Here is a 23,108-nt window from a genome sequence, read left to right on the forward strand (position 1 = left end):
CTCATCTGGCTTTGAAACTAGCCATAAATTACACATAACTGACTGCAATGACTCAGCCAAATGTCACAGTGTATTTATTTTAACATGCAAGATGATATCTACAGGGACAGATCCCTTCTCAGCTGATCAGAGATAGACTGCCAAGAGAAGTTGAACCCACCAACAGAGAGACATATGCATATCAAGAAAAAAGGAGAGGCAGGAAGAGAATCGAGACAGTAAATGGACATACTGTATGAAGGTCAGTAGAGGTTTAGAAAGATTAACAGGAAGGAAAATAAAAGGTCAAGGTTTACGCTTAGACCTGTGCTTCTTGTTCAGTTAAGTGAAATCTATAGCATATGTGAATCACAGTTCAAAGATGGGAACGAGGAAGATATATTCAAATTAAACAAGACACACTCATTCATGTTTCTGGCGAAATAATAATCTTTCGGTATGGTATGCCTTTTTTTAACTAACTCTTCACTATGCTCCGGCCCCCTTGGGGCATGACTATCTGTTTGTCTGACCAACGGCTGATGGGGGAATGTTCAGGAAACCTGTTTGAAAATAGTTATTTTAGTAATTCCATTTGGTGATGCTGAAATCATTTCAGCTTTAAATTACCATTGCATGATTAAAAACTGTAGAGACTGCATGCATACCACAGACTGAAAAAAAAGAAGCCTCATTTGAAGACACCATGAATTCAAGTAGACAATTCTTATTGAGAGTGACTATTGAAGGACCAGCACCACATCCTCTTGTACCACTGTTTGAAGAATTTATCTTCCAGAATCTGGCAGTAAGTTTTGGAAGATCATTCTTAGTCTCTGCAAGACCGACTTTTCAGGTTAGGAGATGGACTAAAAATGAACTCCCACACCTTACTGCCAGATTCTGGAAGATAAATTCTTCAAACAGTGGTACAAGAGGATGTGGTGCTGGTCCTTCAAGAGTCACTCTCAATCTTTCTGTCTATAAAGCCTATGAAAAAAACAGTATTCATGTATTTTACAATACTTCAGCTTGTGATTCTTATTAAGAGTGGGTCATTTTTTAGGATTCTTTACCTAACCTAAGTCTCTGAGATCCTGACACCTTGCACTTCTGGAGACTAGGTAGGTTGCAGTTGCAGTTCTGGAAAATGGAGACTAAAGGGTTCCTGATGGTTTCACACTTAATTCTTCACCTAAATTCTTAATTCTTTTGCAGTTAACATGTGTCTTTTCTTCTCCACCTGTTTTTGTCTGACCCTGCTGACCCAATGAGCACTTTGCTGTCTTGCTGACTTTGCAAATTCTTGTATTGCATCCTTCTCTTGGTCATTTTATAATTTAAATCTCTTTTTTTGGCTTATTTTTTTCTTTAAAAGAAAATCTGCCTAATAATTATGCACACCTGAATATAAGGCCTTTTTCACTTCCAGCCTTCCTTAACAATTATATATCATTTATAAATAATTAAATACAAACATAATAGTACACAGCAAAATCACCAGAGTTAAATCATCTCTGCTTAGAGCACATATGGTCCCTCTCTAAATAGTGTTAAAGTAACACTGAAGCAGAGTTAAAGTTAATTAGATAATTAAGCAAATAATTAAGTGATGATTGAGCATTAGTTACTTGTTAATTAATTGCTTAATTATCTCATTACTGATGAACACCTGCTGTTAACAAGCAGAATCACTGAAGAACTACAACTGACTTCAGCCACAGTCTTAAATGAAATCAACTGAAGATAAAATACATTATATCTCTCAAGATCTCATTAGAGGAGGATTGTCTTTTCTTCAGTGATTCTGCTTGTTAACATCACTTAATTAATTGCTTAATTATCTCATTAACTTTAACTCTGCTTCAATGTTAACACTATTTAGAGAGGAACCATATGTACTCAGAGCAGAGTTAAATTAACTGTGATGATTTTGCTGTGTAGTTATTAAGATTGATGTGGATTGGAATTGGTAAAATGTGCTTGGAAAAAAAAAAGATCAGAAAATCAACTTGCCTAATAATTCTGCACACGGTGTAATGGTGGATTTGATGAAGGATTTGATGATGTATTTTAATCATTTAAAGGATTCGTTCACTTTAAAATGAAAATTACCCCAAGAATTACTCACCTCCAGCCATCCTAGGTGTATATGACTTTCTTCTTTCTGATGAACACAATCGGAGTTATATTAATAATAATCTAATAATCTAATAATCTAATAATAATAATCTCCTGACGTGTCCAAGCTTTATAATGGCAGTGAACAGGGCCAATGAGCTTGAAACTCAAGAAAATGCTTCCATCCACATCCATCCATTATAAATGTACTCCATACGGATCCGGGGAGTTAATAAAGGCCTTCTGAAGCAAAGCGATGCATTTGTGTAAGAAAAATATCTATATTTAACACATTATAAAGTAAAATATCTAGCTTCCGTCAGACCGCCTTCCGTATTCAACTTACAAAGAAAGTGTAATGCCTCTCACAGTTCAAAACGCTTACGCTACGTCCTACACCTTCCATATTCAACTTATGAAACAAGCGTAACTGATGCAACATCTGAAAGAAGAAAGTCATATACATTTAGCATGGCTTGAGGGTGAGTAAATCAGGGGATAATTTTCATTTTAAAGGTGCCCTAGAATCAAAAATTGAATTTACCTTAGCATAGTTGAATAACAAGAGTTCAGTACATGGAAAAGACATACATTGAGTTTCAAACTCCATTGTTTCCTCCTTATGTAAATCTCATTTGTTTAAAGACCTCAGAAGAACAGGCGAATCTCAACATAACACAGACTGTTACGTAACAGTCGGGATCATTAATATGTACGCCCCCAATATTTGCATATGCCAGCCCATGTTCAAGGCATTACACAAGCCAGTATTAGCGTCTGGATCTGTGCACAGCTGAATCATCAGACTAGGTAAGCAAGCAAGGACAACAGCAAAAAATGGCAGATGGAGCAATAATAACTGACATGATCCATGATAACATGATATTTTTAGTGATATTTGTAAATTGTCTTTCTAAATGTTTCGTTAGCATGTTGCTAATGTACTGTTAAATGTGGTTAAAGTTACCATCATTTATTACTGTATTCACAGAGACAAGAGAGTTGTCGCTATTTTCATTTTTAAACACTTGCAGCCTGTATAATTTATAAACACATCTTCATTCTTTATAAATCTCTCCAACAGTGTGTAATATTAGCTTTAGCCACGGAGCACTATCAAACTCATTCAGAATCAAATGTAAACATCCAAATAAATACTATACTCACATGATCCGACGCATGCATGCAGCATGCATGACGAACATCTTGTAAAGATCCATTTGAGGGTTATATTAGCTGTGTGAACTTTGTTTATGCACTGTTTTCAAGAGCTCGGGGGGGCAGGGAGCGCAAGATTTAAAGGGGCCGCAGCCTGAATCAGTGCATAGTTAATGATGCCCCAAAATAGGCAGTTAAAAACAACAATTAGTAATTGTATTCACTGGGAATCGAGCCATAGCAAATTGAATCAAATGTCCTTGAAGGTTTCCATCACTATGCTCTGGGAATCAAGATGCAAGATTATAGATGGAGAGCAACTTCTTTTGTACCATTGTTGAGTTGGGACATTTAATTTCTGCCATAACATCAACTACAGTAAGTTTTAAGATGTTGGTTGACCACCAACAAACCAAACTGTCTCAAACTGCTTCCAACAACTGCTTCAGATGGTCGCTGAAAACTCTAATCCTATACAACCACCACTAATGCCTGAAGAAACATCACATCCTTGTGGAAATTTTCATGGTTTTGTTCTTTGACTGCCTGAAATACTGAAGAATACGTGCCATGTTTCCCAAGAGCTTGGTAATTATCACAGCATTAGGCTTGTTTTATTAAAAAGCCTGGGTTCAAATTTCTTTAGAGTAGAGGGATATTTTTCATTTAGAGCTACTAATGCATCATTTGTTTTTGATTATGTAATTATACGGCTGCAAAACAAAGTTCAGCATGACAAACAAAGTTTTATCGGTGATTATCTAATCACATTATATCAGCAATGAAAGAGTTTATTTTAGTGAGTTGTATTCATTTAAAGTGAAATAATTGTTTACTGGTGCCAGGAAACTGATATAATTTCAGCAAGTATCACATGTAAACAAAACTCAGAAACACAACAAATGTTGTAGCTGCTGCACATTAGCTTTTTTAGACCTCACACATCAAATAATTTAGCTACTATTATCTTATTATTTAGCTACTATTATCTTTTTGAACATCATGCCTAAAAATAATATTCCATATTCCCTGTTCCTAGAGAGTGTGGTTGGAATCCAATGAGCAAAAAACGTAGCTCTTCAAATCTGCCTTTTCAAATCTGTGTAAGTGTCAGGAAAGACACAGACAGTTATGCCATCTTAAATTTGACCAGACAGCAAAACCCCAACCCTTTAGCATGTCTTTTCACACATAAAGACATTAGTCAATCATAAATTTGGATAAAACTGGGGTAGTATCAAAATATTGCCTGTACCACTGGCTGGGCAGCTCTGAGCAATATGATGAACGATTCCAGTTACATTTCCACTTTATCACAAACTATTCCCAGCCTGGATCTGATGTGTGCACGACCTGAAGTGTCGTGATGATGGTTTTCTAGTATAGTACAGTATTTTTCAACAAGCCTTTTACATTAGCAAGGTAAATTACGCTAGCTAACTCATTCAAACTCCTACAATATATTGGTTTAGTACTCATAGTGTTACATCAATTAATGTCTTTGTAGCTAGTTTGCGAATTGTAACTTTCTATGATATAGATAATAATTAGGTAAACAATGAGGATGCTCACATCATATAGAATCTATGAATAGTCTGTGGACAAAAATTGAAATAAATACATTTTTTAAAGAGAAATAATTGATGGGGAATGCTATTCTGAAATAAATAGATGGAATCAAAAGATCTAAAAATATTATTGGCATCAACCAACAGTCAAGTATTCATGATTTAGACAGTTCCTTCCGATCTTAAAGGAATAGCTCACCCAAAAATTAAAATTCATCATTTAGTCCCCCTCATGCTGTCCAGAACCTGTATGACTTTCTTTCATAAATGAAGATATTTTGAGAAATGTCATTGTTTCTTTTTCTTTCTTTTTTTTCATCTATACCAAGGCTGGGCAAATTCGGTCCTGGAGGGCCGCTGTCCCTGCAGAGTTTTGCTCCAACCCTAATCAAACACACCTGAACCAGCTAGTCAAGGTCTTCAGGATTTGTCAGGGTTGCAGCTAAACTCTGCAGAACAGTGGCCCTCCAGGACCGAGTGTGCCCACCCCTGATCTATACAATGGAAATCAATCATCACCAAGTTACCAACATTCTTCAAAATATATTTTGTATACCAAGCCTGCCACACAAGTCCTGAAAAGTGAAGCCAAAGTGTGGCTGGAAGCAGTTTAGGTCATAAACCCCGCCCTGTCCATGAAATGTAATGGGATGCGAGACAAACTAAACAATCAATTTACACTTTAAACCTTTTTTTAGGTTTAGGTTTCTGTCATTTTAGACAGTTTTTTATCATTCTGGTGTCAGTTCAAGTGTTCGTTCTTTAAATAAGTTTGGTTTCGTTAGTTATTTGATGCTATAAAAACGGGGGTGAGACGTCATGATTGACAGCTAAGATTGACAGCTTCTTTGAGTGAAGTAGTCACTGAGACGGCAACTGACTTTTTTCTGGATCTACGTGAGGAGATTGAAGCTTTAAAGGTGCCGAAGAACATGTTTTTAAAAGATGTAATATAAGTCTAAGGTGTCCCCTGAATGTGTCTGTGAAATTTCCGCTCAAAATACCCCATAGTTTTTTTTAATTAATTTTTTTAACTGCCTATTTTGGGGCATCATTATAAATGCGCCGATTCAGGGTGCGCGGCCCCTTTAATTCTCGTGCTCCACGCCCCAAGAGCTCGCGCTTGCCTTAAACAACATAAAAAAAGTTCACACAGCTAATATAACCCTCAAAATGGATCTTTACAAAGTGTTCGTCATGCAACATGTCTAATCGCGTAAGTATAGTATTTATTTGGATGTTTACATTTGATTCTGAATGAATTTGATAGTGCTCCGTGGCTAACGGCTAATGCTACACTGTTAGAGAGATTTATAAAGAATAAAGTTGTGTTTATGAATTATACAGACTGCAAGTGTTTAAAAAATGAATATAATGACAGTCTTGTCTCTGTGAATACAGTAAGAAACAATGGTAACTTTAACCACATTTAACAGTACATTAGCAACATGCTAACGAAACATTTAGAAAGACAATTTACAAACACCACTAAAAATATCATGATATCATGGATCATGTCAGTTATTATAGCTCCATCTACCATTTTTCGCTATTGTTCTTGCTTGCTTACCTAGTCTGATGATTCAGCTGTGCACAGATCCAGACGTTACTGCCTGCCCTTGTCTAATGCTTGAACATGAGCTGGCATATGCAAATATTGGGGGCGTACACCCCGACTGTTACGTAACAGTCGGTGTTATGTTGAGATTCGCCTGTTCCTCGGAGGTCGTTTAAACAAATGAGATTTATATAAGAAGGAGGAAATAATGGAGTTTGAGACTCACTGTATGTCTTTTCCATGTACTGAACTCTTGTTATTCAACTATGCCGAGGTAAATTCAATTTTTGAATCTAGGGCACCTTTAACTTTAATTTCTACATTTCCATAACTGTTTATTTCACACTGACATAACGAGTTGTTCTGAGTTTGGACAGGACCTTGATATTGCGGCTTCACTTCGTGCTCACTACTGTGCAGACTCGGGCTCCACTTTCACTATGTGCAGACTCGAGACTCAAGATGTCAATATTGGCACACTGGTGGCTTCAGTTACTACAATGGAAGAGAGTGAAGGTGTGTCGTTCATATGTTTTTACAGTCTATGATATATACAGATTTGGAACGACATGAGGGTGAGAGAATGATGACAAAATACTAATTTCTGAATTAACTTTCCCTCTAACGTTCCTTCGTAAACTGCATTACCTCAACAGCCTGTCCAAAGAACACAGGTTCTGTCTGTCCACAGAAACAAGAGACAAGATTCTCAACTTTAGCCAAGCTCTTGTGGAATTGGAGTCTATAGCCTTTTAAATGACCAAATACACTCTTTCTGGGATAACAAATGTGTTCTGTTCTATGAACTGTTTCTCGCCAATACAATGGAATTTCAGGCTATGAAATTCCCACCTGCTGTGAAACATTCTTCTCATTTGTCTGGACACTTTCTGCTGTACTGATTGTTCTTTTTCTCTCCACCTCACCCAGCATGTATGTTTTTCCTATAACTTCACAGACATGTAACAGTTCATATGGTTTCAGCCTTTTATGTTGGTAGCATCTTTTCCAGACATGTTCAGCATGCTACTGAAGCTGGACCATGATGAACAGAGACCTTTTCCAGCCAATACTCATGTCTCCTCCACCCAGAATGCCTAGAAGTGCTCTATCATTCACCGCCCACACCTTAGCAACCGCACAGCAATACCCTGGCACTGTGGCATTTTACACTGACTAGCACCACTGACATTTATATACACCTCCCGGACAAAAAAATAAAGTCGCTGTTTGGATTAAAAAGGCAAATACTTACGAGACAATGACTGGATCATTATCACTGTGATTATTGTTTCTAGCATGTTACATGTTTGGCAACAGTTCTTTTAACCCTTTTTGATGGAGTATGTAGCTTTTTTTTCTTAAACAACCATGTAGGAAGATGCATCATGGCCATATTCCAGGATGACAAAGCTAAGATTCATTAGGCTCAAACTGTAAAAGAATGGTTGGGAGTTAGTATGAGGAATCATTTTCACACATGAGTCCAGGGGCACTATTTTAACAATCTAAGTGCATGGTCTAAAGCGCACCGCGCAAGTGCATTTTGGGTATGTCCGAATCCACTGTTGCTTGTTTAATGATGGGAAAAATGTTTGTAGCACCCAGCACATGGTCTAAGAGGGTTGTACCGATTCCCTTAAAGGATTAGTTCATTTTCAAATAAAATTTTTCTGATAATTTATTCACCCCCATGTCATCCAAGATGTTCATGTCTTTTCTTTCTTCAGGTTTTTGATGAAAACATTCCAGGATTATTCTCCTTATAGTGGACTTCAATGGCCTCCAAACGGTTGAAGGTCAAAATTACAGTTTCAGTGCAGCTTCAAAGGGCTTTAAACGATACCAGACGAGGAATAAGGGTCTTATCTAGCGAAACGATCGGTCATTTTTGTATGTATATGCTTCATATATACAAATGATCACCTTCCAAGTGGTTCCGTCATTCCACTTTCTGTATTCTTCAAAAAGCTTACACTGTATGTTCTACGCTTTCCCTATTCTACTTACGGAACGAACGCAGGACCAGTTCCATTTTTTCCGTAAGTTGAATAGGGAAGGGTAGGACATACAGCGTAAGCTTTTTGAAGAATACGAAAGTGCGGTTTTGGCGAAACCACTTGGAAGGCGATCATTTGTGTTTATAAAACATATTCATTTACATTTTTTTCAAAAATGACTGAATTTGAGACCATCTACGGGAAAAGCGGGATTCCACCAAAGCATTTTTATCTTTATGCACACAATAATAATCTTTTACATTGTGATCCTTTTATTTTTAATATTTGGCATGTTTGTGTGCTGCTGCACGTCCCTGTGTGTATAATAAGCAGAGTGTATGCGTGTTGTGCACCCGCATATAGGCGCATATTACTAACGCGCTCTTTAAATAACAAAAAAATTTTTAAAAAATTGTGGCATTGACTTTAGACCAGGTTTCAGTTGGTTAATGGCGCAGTCTTATTTCAGTTGCCTCAAAATAGTAACGCACCAACACACCTCGTTTTCAGACCAGCACGCCCATGGGCGCACAAATGGGTGCACATGCATTTGCTATTTAAACAACATGGCGCAGGACGTGAAAATGATAACTGCATCAGGCTGAAACTAGCAAAAAATACTTGTGTCGTGCCTGCCATCACATTGCGCCAGGTGTATGATAGGGCCCCAGATCTTAAATTCATTGAAAGTCTTTGGGATGTGCTGGAGTAGACTTTACAGAGTGCTGGACTCTTACATTGTCAAAACAAGCTCTTTACCAAAACTGATGCACCTCTTGATGGAAATAAATGTTATTTCCATCAAGAGGTGCATTAATTTTTGGTCAATTTTTTTTACACACTCCATCATTTAGGGTTAAAAGAACTGTTCCCAAACATATAACATGCTAGAAACATAATAATCACAGCAATAATAATCCAGTCATAGACTCTTAAGTATTTGCCTATTTAAATCCAAACAACTTTTTTTTTTTTTTTTTTTGGCTGGGCACAGGCAGTGTATCTTTAGTGATCTAGTTACTCTTCATGTCAAGTCTATCCTGTGACAGCAGTAAATCTGTGTATGATGTAGAATGTACACACTAAAATATGCTGTGTTAAAAACAACCCAATTTGGATTGAAAATGGACAAACCCAGCGAATGAGTTGTTTTAACCCAGCGGTTTGGTTAAATGTTTGCCCAACCTGCTGGGCAAGTTTATTTAACTCAACTATTGTTTAAAAATTAATGTATTGCTTGCTTAAAATGAACCCAAAATATGTTTGAAATTAACATTTATTAATATGTTTAATAAATTAACATTTATTAAAGGGTTAGTTCACCCAAAAATGAAAATTCTGTAATTTTTTACTCATGCTCATGTCGTTCCACACCCGTAAGACCTTCAGTGATCTCCGGAACACAAATTAAGTTATTTTTGATCAAATCCGATGGCTCAGTAAGGCCTGCATAGACATCAATAACACTCCCTTTTTCAATGCCCAGAAAGCTACTAAAACATTTTTAAAACAGGTCATGTGACAATAGTTGTTCAACCTCTATATTATAAAGTGAAAAGAATATTTTTTTGTGCACCAAAAATAACAAAATAGTGACTTTATTCCACAATGTCTAGTGAAGGGCAATTTCAAAACGCTGCTTCATGAAGCTTTGAATCTTTATGAATCATTTGTTTCGAATCAGTGGTTTGGAGCGCGTATCAAACTTCCAAAGTCATGTGAACTATTGAAGTTTCAAAACGCTTATGACGTAACCAAGCCTCGTTTACTGAAATCATGTGATTTTGGTGCTCTGAACCACTGATTCAAAACAAATGATTCGTAAAGATTCGAAGCTTCATGAAGCAGTGTTTTGAAATCGCCTTTCACTAGATATTGTGGAATAAAGTCGCTATTTTGTTATTTTTGGAGCACAAAAAGTATTCTCGTCAGTTTATAATATTAAGGTTGAACCATTGTACTCACATGAACTGATTTAAATATGTTTTTAGTACATTAATGGATCTTGAGAGAGGAAGTGTCATTGCTGGCGATGCAGGCCTCACTGAGCCATCAGATTTGATCAAAAATATCTTAATTTGTGTTCCGAAGATGAACGAAGGTCTTACGGGTGTGGAACGGCATGAGGGTGAGTAATAAATGACATAATTTTCATTTTTGGGTGAACTAACCCTTTAACAAGTTTAATGAATAATAATTAAACAATAAATATTTATCAAATTGCTTATTAATTAATGTTCACCTTTTAATTATTATTGTTGCCTCTAGTAATTATGTCTCATTTTTAATTTCCAACCTTTTTTGGGTTCATTTTAAGCCACTCATATAGTCATTTTTAAACAATAGTTGAGTTAAATAAAACCGCCCAGCACATTGGGCAAACATTTAACTCAACCACGGGGTTTGTTGGGTTGTTTTTAACCCAGCATTTTTTAGAGTGTAGTTAATGCTGGATCTGAGTATAGACGGACTGACACCAGGCCCATAAACACTGGGCAGGAAATCAGCTCAGTGCTGTGTGTTCACTCTCTTTAGTATAGTGACCCAGCAAAGATGAGAGGAAGTGGTTCTGCCATTTACAAAAGTACAAGAGGCACAGACAGAAATAAAATGTGCCGAATTCACCTGGAACACCAATCTGGAGCAAATCCTGTTGCTTGGACATGTATCTGTCCCAGTACACCTTTTATAATCGTTTTTTAAGCAGAAAATGTAAAAGTTCTGTTATAAGTTGTAATAGCAGAGTATATAACCTAACAAACAGCTAAAGATACAATGTTCTGGCCTGTAGTAGGGCATTAAAATGTGGGTGGTCTGCTTACTTTGAACACTTTTCCTGAACATCATGTATGTATTAAAGAAAGTTGGTTTCTGGTTAATACACGCAAAAAGTATTTTGTTCATGTATAAAATGGATTGTTACATTGCAAAACACATCTGTGAGCCATTAAAGGAACCCATTATCTTCTGGTTATGCTCTATCAACAGCACTTCTGAAATGCTGCCGATTACCACAGACAATAATTGTGTCCATCGTTTTGTATAAACAAGCAAAAACATGCACTATAATGCAATTACAATGGGCCGTTGTACACATGATGCATAAATAAAATCATTCTGCTGGTAAAGGGAAAATGTAAACAACTTTACACAAACAATACAGATTTTTGGATGAATTAAGTGAATGAATTTAACAAAAATACAAGTTGCACATTTTTGAATGAAACCCTCCAAAATGCTTTGGTCCGTGGGCCAAATGCGGCCCGGGGATGAATTTCAAACGGCCCGCAGCTTGTCAATTAAAATATATTATATGTGGCCCACCATGCATAATTTACAAATCGTGTAGTTTATGAATGTCAACATAAGGTGGCAGTAGTAAATTTTAGACCAGGGAAACAACGCAGAACAAAACAACGCTACTTGTGCGCACTGCGCGGCGTGCGACTCATGAGCTCACAAATGTGTTTACTTGTCTCAATCACACGACCACTAAACATCCAGTGAGAAGTGTTCGAGTTCGGCGTAGAGGTCTCAGGTACAAGCTGCAAATCTCTCTGTGATTTAATTTGGTTTAAAGCCAGTTGAAACAGTGCTGACTTAATCAACAACACTAATGTGCAAATCAGGAGAAACACTGAGCTGATCCAGTTAGAATATTTTTCAACCAACAATTCAACAACATTTATCATGGATTTACTGTGGTAACACTAACTGTAACCATGGTATTTTGTCAGAAATGTTGGTTAATATCTCATTTTATGTAATTTTTTAATGTAGACATATGTATTAAATAAGTAATACAGGCCAAATTACAGACTATTTTTTGTCATAAACTTGCAGTTTTGTACATACATATTTATATTAAATGTGTTTATAGACTAAATACCATAAAGACATTCTACATATAGAAACAATATTTTAACTTTTTACCATGTAGCATGTTTTACAGATATTGTTTGTGTATTAAATTTACATCCGTGTCATATCTCAAGCTACTCTACTGTCAGCTCAAGCTTTTGTCTAATCTGTTATGTTTTCAAGAAACAAAACATGTAATATATATATATATTATATATATATATATATATATATATATATATATATAAAATGTAATTTATATATATTGTATTTATGTACAAACCCGATTCCAAAAAAGTTGGGACACTGTACAAATTGTGAATAAAAAAAGAATGCAATAATTTACAAATCTCATAAACTCATAAACTTTTATTCTCAATAGAATATAGATAACATATCAAGTGTTGAAAGTGAGACATTTTGAAATGTCATGCCAAATATTGGCTCATTTTGGATTTCATGAGAGCTACACATTCCAAAAAAGTTGGGACAGGTAGCAATAAGAGGCCGGAAAAGTTAAATGTACATATAAGGAACAGCTGGAGGACCAATTTGCAACTTATTAGTTCAATTGGCAACATGATTGGGTATGAAAAGAACCTCTCAGAGTGGCAGTGTCTCTCAGAAGTCAAAATGGGCAGAGGATCACCAATTCCCCCAATGCTGTGGCAAAAAATAGTGGAGCAATATCAGAAAGGAGTTTCTCCGAGAAAAATTGCAAAGAGTTTGAAGTTATCATCATCTACAGTGCATAATATCATCCAAAGATTCAGAGAATCTGGAACAATCTCTGTGCGTAAGGGTCAAGGCCGGAAAACCATACTGGATGCCCGTGATCTTTGGGCCCTTAGACGGCACTGCATCACATACAGGAATGCTACTGTAATGGAAATCACAACATGGGCTCAGGAATACTTCCAGAAAACATTGTCGATGAACACAATCCACCGTGCCATTCGCCGTTGCCGGCTAAAACTCTATAGGTCAAAAAAGAAGCCATATCTAAACATGATCCAGAAGCGCAAGCGTTTTCTCTGGGCCAAGGCTGATTTAAAATGGACTGTGGCAAAGTGTAAAACTGTTCTGTGGTCAGACGAATCAAAATTTGAAGTTCTTTTTTGGAAAACTGGGATGCCATGTCATCCGGACTAAAGAGGACAAGGACAACCCAAGTTGTTATCAGCGCTCAGTTCAGAAGCCTGGATCTCTGATGGTATGGGGTTGCATGAGTGCGTGTGGCATGGGCAGCTTACACATCTGGAAAGGCACCATCAATGCTGAAAGGTATATCCAAGTTCTAGAACAACATATGCTCTCATCCAGACGTCGTCTCTTTCAGGGAAGACCTTGCATTTTCCAACATGACAATGCCAGACCACATACTGCATCAATTACAACATCATGGCTGCGTAGAAGAAGGATCTGGGTACTGAAATGGCCAGCCTGCAGTCCAGATCTTTCACCCATAGAAAACATTTGGCGCATCATAAAGAGGAAGATGCGACAAAGAAGACCTAAGTCAGTTGAGCAACTAGAAGCCTGTATTAGACAAGAACGGGACAACATTCCTTTTCCTAAACTTGAGCAACTTGTCTCCTCAGTCCCCAGACGTTTGCAGACTGATATAAAAAGAAAAGGGGATGCCGCACAGTGGTAAACATGGCCATGTCCCAACTTTTTTGAGATGTGTTGATAACATGAAATTTAAAATCAACTTATTTTTCCCTTAAAATGATACATTTTCTCAGTTTAAACATTTGATTTGTCATCTATGTTGTATTCTGAATAAAATATTGAAATTTTAAACTTCCACATCATTGCATTCTGTTTTTATTCACAATTTGTACAGTGTCCCAACTTTTTTGGAATCGGGTTTGTAATAGAAAAGGAACCGGACCCCCAGATGTGTCCACAACATCAAATCTGGCCCCCTTTTAAAAATGTTTGGACACCCCTGATTTAAACTATAATACTATAATACATTTTCATTTAATTGCAATTAACATGTAATTATGTGTCCCAAAACATTACATTCATGTTTATTATTTTAAAGTAGGCTACATTATTTCTATATTAAGTATTGTTTTTAAAAGTATGCTAAAGTGTACTTCTTTGTCACAAGGATGTGTACTCTATAACTCACATTTTCTGTGCATTTATAACCAAAATAAAAGATACTATTTAACTTTTGAACTCTAAACACTGTAACACTGAAGTCAAAGGGATTTGCCTGTACTATACTACCATCCATTAACCTGTCAAGTTAGATCAGTGTAGGGCCACTGAATTATTGAAAAATTCTAAATTCCAGTAATTCCACTTATACTGTACCACATTTACTACATGTACAATTGTCACTGTATATAGATATTTTCAGGTTGTTGTCTCTTTTCTGTTGTAAACCTACTTACATCACTAATTCACCCAGCTTACCACAGCATCTTGGGCTGTTTCTAAGCTGTAATTGGAGTTAACCTGAAGTCATAGTCAAAACCATTGAGCTGATGAGATTTCCTCACTAATATAGTCAAACCAGCATGTGTCTGTGTTTCTTCTTAGCCACACACATGACCTATACAGGCCAAAGCTTCCATCTTTGACATTTATGTTTGACTTTCTCAAGTTTATGGGGTTTAAAGTTCTATATATTTAAAAGAGTGAGGTCAAGTGATATGGAACTTTAATGTGGTCATTCAGTTACAGAAAATTAATCAACATTTTGAAACATTCAACCAATCAGAATCAAGCATTCAGCAGCACTGTGAAAACTGATATCTTGCATTTTTTTTGTTTGTTTTTTTAAATGTTTGAGCTTCACATATTTGCACGTTGGAAGCATGAGATTCGAATGTTTCCATAACTACAGTGAAGAAAAGGGAAAATAAAAAGGATACATATTTTGTGAAGCATAACTAGAAAGGACCATGGCAGGATGACATGGTATCATGCTGAGCATCATAAAACAAGAAGACTGATGCTGATGATGGAAGACTGAAAACGTTACATGGGATATCTACCAGCTGTTTGCGGTTTTCCTCCAGGCATAGTCCAAGAACTCCCAAGAATGATCCAAATGCCAGCTGCAATCAGTAGACAGAGGGAAATGATGCAAAATTCTCAGGAGAACATAAGCATGACCAAAAGAGCACTGGGAATCATTATAATGGTTTCAATTCATTTCAAGCTAAATGATTTATGACATTCATTCTATGGCTTTATCAAGCTTAAATGACAAGAAAATATGAGGGGAAGTCTGAGATACACAAATACTTTAGGATTACATCCTGTTGCGGAACATATAATCTTCCCTCTCCTCAACATCTTGCTAAAAGCTAACTGGAAGATCCAATCACTTTGCATGCAAATCTTTAATGGCCATCAGCTTATGAGAGCTGACATTCATTAGTTATACTCATAACCCAGGTCTCCAGTAGGGTATATGCTGGAGTTTCACAGACCATCCAAGTTCACAGATGGAAAAGAGATGTTTTAGTAACACAGTATGTGGTTTACTTCTCACTGTCAGGCTGATTTTATTATCTTCTTTTTCCTGCTGTGAACCCATTGATAATATTTGACATTGTATCAACAAGAAGCCCCTTGTTTATAATGTCTGAGCAGCCTTGAGCTCACAGATGAAGTCACTAATGCAATTTATTAATGGGGAAAATGCAAGTTAGAGTATTATTAAGACTGACAATTCAAGGATTAGTTCACAAAAATGCAGAGACATTCTGATATTATCTTTATGTCGTTTCAAACCCGCATGACACAAAAGGAGAAGTTCTCAATAACTGATTTAGGTAAAAAGGATGCAAATGTATAATAAAAGTATAATAAGTTTTTGTTTATCAATTCATGGACAATCTCTGTAGGACCCCTCCAACAGGTAAGGGGACAAAAATACTGTACAAATGGCCAAAATGGTACAAATTGTGTCCCACATTGATTCAAAAAGGACATAGCATTTAATATTATAATATTACAAGTTGATCCTGTATTGTTCAGTATGTGACAGTTGGCAACAGCTACAGTCCTAGATGTCATAATAGTACTACAGATGTTGGACGGTGCTTGACCATTGACTGTCCTGTATGCCAGGAACCTGTTTTGAACCTTTTTCTAGCAGAAATAGGAAGCCAATGAAGCGAAGCAGAGATGAGACGTGGCGTGAGAGTACTTGGAAAAGTTGAATAGCCACTTTGTAGCATTCTGGAGAAGTTGGAAAGGTTTGATTACAAATGGGAGACCAGCCAGGAGTGAACTGTAGTAGTAAGAACAAGTCTCTGCAAATGTTCTGGTTAGTATGGGTTCAAATGATAGTTTGTTGTCAAGGTTCTTGGCTTTCTTTGAAACTGGTCGAGTTGTTGATTGAAATGATAAGGCCTTAACATTGAGTCTTGGTTGGAAGGAACAAGAATTCAGCTTTAGATGATGGGCCTGAGTACCATTTGCATAAGAATGATAGTAGAAGTTTTGATAGTTGATGATGTTGCTAAGTACAGAGATAATAAAACAGGTCCGAGTACTGAACCCTGATTGGTGTGGAAATGAAGTGGATCCTCTGTGATACCCATGATACTCTACAAAAAGGTCATGATACCTATCCACAGCAGTGTATAAAAACTGATTTCTTGTTTTTTAAAGATGAAATTCCAACTTTATTTTGAAAATAAAACAAAAGATAATAACCATAACTTGATTAGATATTAATAATGAAAGATTTAATCCCAGTATTAGTTACATGTGAACCCTAATGTAGGGTGGACACTTGTGAACCATTTATTAATGAGTTATAAACATTAATAACCTGTGAAAGTGAACCTTAATGTAAAGTGGAAACCTGTGAACCATTTATTAATGAGTTATAAACATTAATAACCTGTGAAAGTGAACCTTAATGTAAAGTGGAAACCCTTTGAACCATTTATTAATGAGTTATAAACATTAATAACCTGTGAAAGTGAACCTCAGTGTAAAGTGAAAACCTGTGAACCATTTATTAATGACTTATAAACATTAGTAACCTGTGAAGGTGAACCTTAATGTAACGTGAACACATGTGAATCATGTATTTATTAAAGCAGACACAGAAGATCTTTTTTTTCTTTTCCTGGTGACATATTTTATTGTTGAAATATTAATAAGCAATTCATAATTATTCTTGATATCATAACTTTAGTATTTGGCCATTCACACAGTACCTGCGCGCGACAGAAGCGGGAGCACCGGAGCGGTTATTTGTTTAATATAAATACAAACACAGCGATTACACATATAATATACAAACTAACACAGTGATTATAATATAAACACTTGAAAAACATAGTCTGCAATGTCACCTCAGTTAGCTTACCCATCAAATCAGTAATGTTAAACACAAAATTTCACTTAAAAGCATGTCGGAACAGTACTGTGTGACTTCTTCTCATGATAGTGGCAAGGCTTTATTGGATGCTCACTAGCGCCAACTCCTGTCACATGCCAGAACACGCATGCTTAGTGATGTAACCCTGAAAGAATGATGTGACCTGACAAAGTATATAAAGTGTAGCCTAATATATTATTGTCACGTCTAGTTTTCTATTACTATAGCTTACTATAGTTTGTTCTCCTACATTTTTTAGTTCAGTTATCTTCATAATAACAAAATGCTGAAAATGCTGAAAAAAAAAAAAAAAAACATATTTAGGTGACTTTATTCAGCTTGTATCAAATATGTTTGGCTTATAGGTGTGATGCTTATTATTCACAGGTTCACTTCCATTGGTTATTAATGTTTATAACTCATTAATAAATGATTCACAGGTTTCCACTTTACATTAAGGTTCACTTCCATTGGTTATTAATGTTTATAACTCATTAATAAATGATTCACAGGTTTCCACTTTACATTAAGGTTCACTTCCGTTGGTTATTAATGTTTATAACTCATTAATAAATGATTCACAGGTTCCCACTTTACATCTAGGTTCACTTTCACAGGTTATTAATGTTTATAACTCATTAATAAATGATTCACAGGTTTCCACTTTACATTAAGGTTCACTTCCGTTGGTTATTAATGTTTATAACTCATTAATAAATGATTCACAGGTTCCCACTTTACATCTAGGTTCACTTTCACAGGTTATTAATGTTTATAACTCATTAATAAATTATTCACAGGTTTCCACTTTACATTAAGGTTCACTTCCATTGGTTATTAATGTTTATAACTCATTAATAAATGATTCACAGGTTCCCACTTTACATCTAGGTTCACTTTCACAGGTTATTAATGTTTATAACTCATTAATAAATTATTCACAGGTTTCCACTTTACATTAAGGTTCACTTCCATTGGTTATTAATGTTTATAACGCATTAATAAATGGTTTCCACTTTACATTAAGGTTCACTTTCATTGGTTATTAATGTTTATAACTCATTAATAAATGATTCACAGGTTCCCACTTTACATCTAGGTTCACTTCCATTGGTTATTAATGTTTATAACGCATTAATAAATGATTCACAGGTTCCCACTTTACATCTAGGTTCACTTCCATTGGTTATTAATGTTTATAACGCATTAATAAATGATTCACAGGTTTCCACTTTACATTAAGGTTCACTTCCATTGGTTATTAATGTTTATAACGCATTAATAAATGGTTTCCACTTTACATTAAGGTTCACTTTCACAGGTTATTAATGTTTATAACTCATTAATAAATTATTCACAGGTTTCCACTTTACATTAAGGTTCACTTCCATTGGTTATTAATGTTTATAACTCATTAATAAATGATTCACAGGTTCCCACTTTACATCTAGGTTCACTTTCACAGGTTATTAATGTTTATAACTCATTAATAAATGATTCACAGGTTCCCACTTTACATCTAGGTTCACTTTCACAGGTTATTAATGTTTATAACTCATTAATAAATTATTCACAGGTTTCCACTTTACATTAAGGTTCACTTCCATTGGTTATTAATGTTTATAACTCATTAATAAATGATTCACAGGTTCCCACTTTACATCTAGGTTCACTTTCACAGGTTATTAATGTTTATAACTCATTAATAAATTATTCACAGGTTTCCACTTTACATTAAGGTTCACTTCCATTGGTTATTAATGTTTATAACGCATTAATAAATGGTTTCCACTTTACATTAAGGTTCACTTTCATTGGTTATTAATGTTTATAACTCATTAATAAATGATTCACAGGTTCCCACTTTACATCTAGGTTCACTTCCATTGGTTATTAATGTTTATAACGCATTCATAAATGATTCACAGGTTTCCACTTTACATTAAGGTTCACTTCCATTGGTTATTAATGTTTATAACGCATTAATAAATGGTTTCCACTTTACATTAAGGTTCACTTTCATTGGTTATTAATGTTTATAACTCATTAATAAATGATTCACAGGTTCCCACTTTACATCTAGGTTCACTTCCATTGGTTATTAATGTTTATAACGCATTAATAAATGGTTTCCACTTTACATTAAGGTTCACTTCCATTGGTTATTAATGTTTATAACGCATTAATAAATGATTCACATGTTTCCACTTTACATTAAGGTTCACTTCCATTGGTTATTAATGTTTATAACGCATTAATAAATGGTTTACACTTTACATTACGGTTCACTTTCACAGGTTATTAATGTTTATAACTCATTAATAAATGATTCACAGGTTTCCACTTTACATTAAGGTTTACTTTCACAGGTTAATAATGTTTATAACCCATTAATAAATTATTCATTTTACATTAAGGTTCACTTTCACAGGTTATTAATGTTTATACCTTATTAATAAATTATTCACAGGTTTCCACTTTACATTAAGGTTCACTTCCATTGGTTAATAATGTTTATAACGCATTAATAAATGGTTTCCACTTTACAATAAGGTTCACTTCCATTGGTTATTAATGTTTATAACTCATTAATAAATGATTCACAGGTTCCCACTTTACATCTAGGTTCACTTTCACAGGTTATTAATGTTTATAACTCATGAATAAATGGTTCACAGGTTTCCACCCTACATTAGGGTTCACATGTAACTAATACTGGAATTAAATTTTTCATTATTAATATCACATCAAGTTATGGTTATTATCTTATGTTTTATTTTCAAAATACTTTTGGAATTTCATCTTTTAAAAACAAGAAATCAGTTTTTATACACTACTGTGGATAGGCATTGTGACCTTTTTGGAGAGTGGGTAAGACAGAAACTTCTGGTAAGCAACATAGTATGAAAAGTGGCAGTCATGAGATATTAGTAAGATATTAATAAGAAGAGCACAAATACAACACCCTTCAGACTAATTATGAAAGTCAATTTTTGCTGCATCTTGAAATAAACCAGGAATCTGGTTTTCAGTTAAATAAGTGTTAATAAATACATTTATCAAGCATTTCTAACATGTGAGTTAAAAACGGCTCACTATTTGGCAGGTATTGCATTAAAGTCGCCCTTTTTATTCATGCAGTTATAACTGCATTATTAATGATTATAATGCATTTGTAAATGACTTATTACTCCTTAACAAACACCTTTATAAACCCGTTACAAAGGGAACCTTAATGTAAAGTGAAAGTTCTTACTTGTTAAACTCAGTTTGTGTAATCACGTCAAAGCCCAAGAAAATTACACAAAACCCCATTACATGCATATTTGCTATTTTCCAAAAAAAACATTAAATGCTATTTGTTTGATTTACAGCACTTAATGTAAAACATAATTTCTTTGGCAATGACCATAATTATATAATCTTTGAGCACAGGCTAAACCATAAAGTGAATATTTATGTGCACTTAAGGATTTTGAAAGGGCTAGTGAGACCCAAAATGATTTTATCCGAAACTTCATTTATAAATTGTATTTCAGAAAAAAACTATAATACTCCTGCTATGTCAGAGTATGCTGTTTTCTCATGAAAATTTGTCTTGGAAGGTTAGGTTGGTCTCTGTCTATTTTGGCAACTTCTATTAGTTAAATTGTGTCAGAGCAGTGGATTTGGCTTGGGTTGTTGGAGGAATGACTGCTCCAACCAAAATTAGCGTTCTTCTTGACAGACAACCCTTCTCAAATGTCTACATTCTTATCAGATTATGGTTTGACTGAATGAGACATATAAGTACATTTTCATCTGGCTGGATGGAATGGAATCTTCATTGAGACCAGAATAAACTCTAGTTCCCCAGGGTATGTACAAAAAGATCAAGGATGTGGTCTCATAGTAAGTCAGAACAGAAAAAGCAAACAAATTCAAACAAATTATGTGATTATGATACTTACGATGATCCCGGACATGTATCCTGTGATGCTGACACTCTCAGTGCGTGTGCTGGTGTAGATACCCATCGCAACAATGAGCAAAGACAGACTTAACATGCCTGAAACCAGCCATTGAGCCTTTCTCCTCCTCATCCTCACTGCATCTACCAGAGAGACAGTGAGACAGTGAGACAGAGAATTCAATGTACGAGAATTTAGGAGTTAACTCATCTTATGAATTATTGCAAATCAACAACATAAATTTGCTTAAATACACAAGTTTCCCATCTTGACTGACAAACTCAGTTGGCAAAATAAATCATTCTCCGTCCCACCGGGGGAAAATTCTTGGAAATTTCTTGTTGGCTTTATATATTTATGTACTGCCAACTAACTTTGGTTGCTAAATGATCTCTCAGCACCCCCACTAACTATTTTGAAAATATTAAACGATTTAAATGATTTTAGTGAGAATTATAACATTTGCATGTTTTTTTTATTTTTTATTTTTTTAATCTCAACCTTTGAGAATTTGGTTATTTTACAGTCATCCCAAATGTCAATGTTTATGTCAAAATATGTCAGTACAGTTTAAAGTATGTCAAGATATGTCAAATTAAAGCACTCTTTTTTTTTTTTTTTTTTCAAATTAGATCTCACTTTATCTAATTTATTAAATACACCCTTGTTAGATGCTTGTTTACAATCATATCCACTGATGATATCAGACAAATGAAAACATTTTCAAAAAGACAAACCCATTTGAGACAATTATTATTGACAGGAACATTTGGTTGTCAACTGATTTTTACCTGAGGTCTCACTTACTTTACCCGAGCTGAAGCCAATCAAATGTAGGCTAAATATTATCAAATGTAAGGATGCTCTATTAAAGTTTGCAATATAGGCTAAATGATAAAATAGCCTACTTTCCGGGGGTAAAAACACATATTTTATTCGCATATAAAAATTAGTTAACGCAGACCATTCTATTTCTTTTATATAATAATATTTTTCTATATAAGAATATATTTCTTACGCAGAATTAACTATATTTTTGAAATTTCATTCACTCCCCATACACTTACCTGCTGCAGCGTGTGGAGGAGCGTTGTCGCGCAGGGTCGTTTCCTGTGAGTTAGTCATTTCTCCTCATTAATGTTTATAATCCACACGATCTCACTCACTTGGGTAAATCCGGACTGTGCGCGCCACCGCGACTGCTCGAGCTTTTATACACGTGCCCGCGCCCTCCGGGGAATTCAAGGTCGTAAAATTAGAGCCTGAACAAAGTGGACAAGTTCAACTGAAACTCGTCTAACCTGGTAGTGTTACGTTATATTATTTTTAAAATTTGTATTTTATTGTAACTTCTTTTTGACTTTATGGTTTCTTTGAAACTCCTACAGAAAGTGTAGGGTGAATATCACCGTAGAGTGCCTTTCAACCCTCACAATACTCAAACATTTTTGTTTTAAATTTCCATTTGCTTTATGTCTTGTCATAAATAGTAGTCCTAGACACTTAAGTACTGTAAAAAAAAATATGACTGAGCTCCCACACATA

The 23,108-nt window shown here is 35.2% G+C and overlaps 1 protein-coding gene across 3 annotated transcripts in view; it reads right to left on the bottom strand.

Moving 5' to 3' along the window:
* Positions 1 to 22,782, bottom strand: part of LOC125254543 (transmembrane protein 255B) — a 38,129-nt gene extending 15,347 nt beyond the window's left edge. For 2 of the 3 annotated variants that reach the window (XM_048169198.1, XM_048169196.1), the window contains exons 1-3: positions 22,631 to 22,782; positions 21,564 to 21,706; positions 15,263 to 15,325 (exon numbers count right to left, since the gene is read on the bottom strand). In XM_048169198.1, coding sequence (XP_048025155.1) covers positions 15,263 to 15,325; positions 21,564 to 21,706; positions 22,631 to 22,688 — 264 coding nt within the window. In that variant the 5' untranslated portion in view covers positions 22,689 to 22,782. The remainder of the gene's footprint in view (positions 1 to 15,262; positions 15,326 to 21,563; positions 21,707 to 22,630) is intronic. The other variant, XM_048169197.1, reaches the window with a different exon arrangement.
* Between the last annotated feature and the right edge of the window lie 326 nt (positions 22,783 to 23,108).

The sequence above is a fragment of the Megalobrama amblycephala genome, linkage group LG19 (assembly GCF_018812025.1).
Source record: "Megalobrama amblycephala isolate DHTTF-2021 linkage group LG19, ASM1881202v1, whole genome shotgun sequence".
NCBI classification, from domain to species: domain Eukaryota; kingdom Metazoa; phylum Chordata; class Actinopteri; order Cypriniformes; family Xenocyprididae; genus Megalobrama; species Megalobrama amblycephala.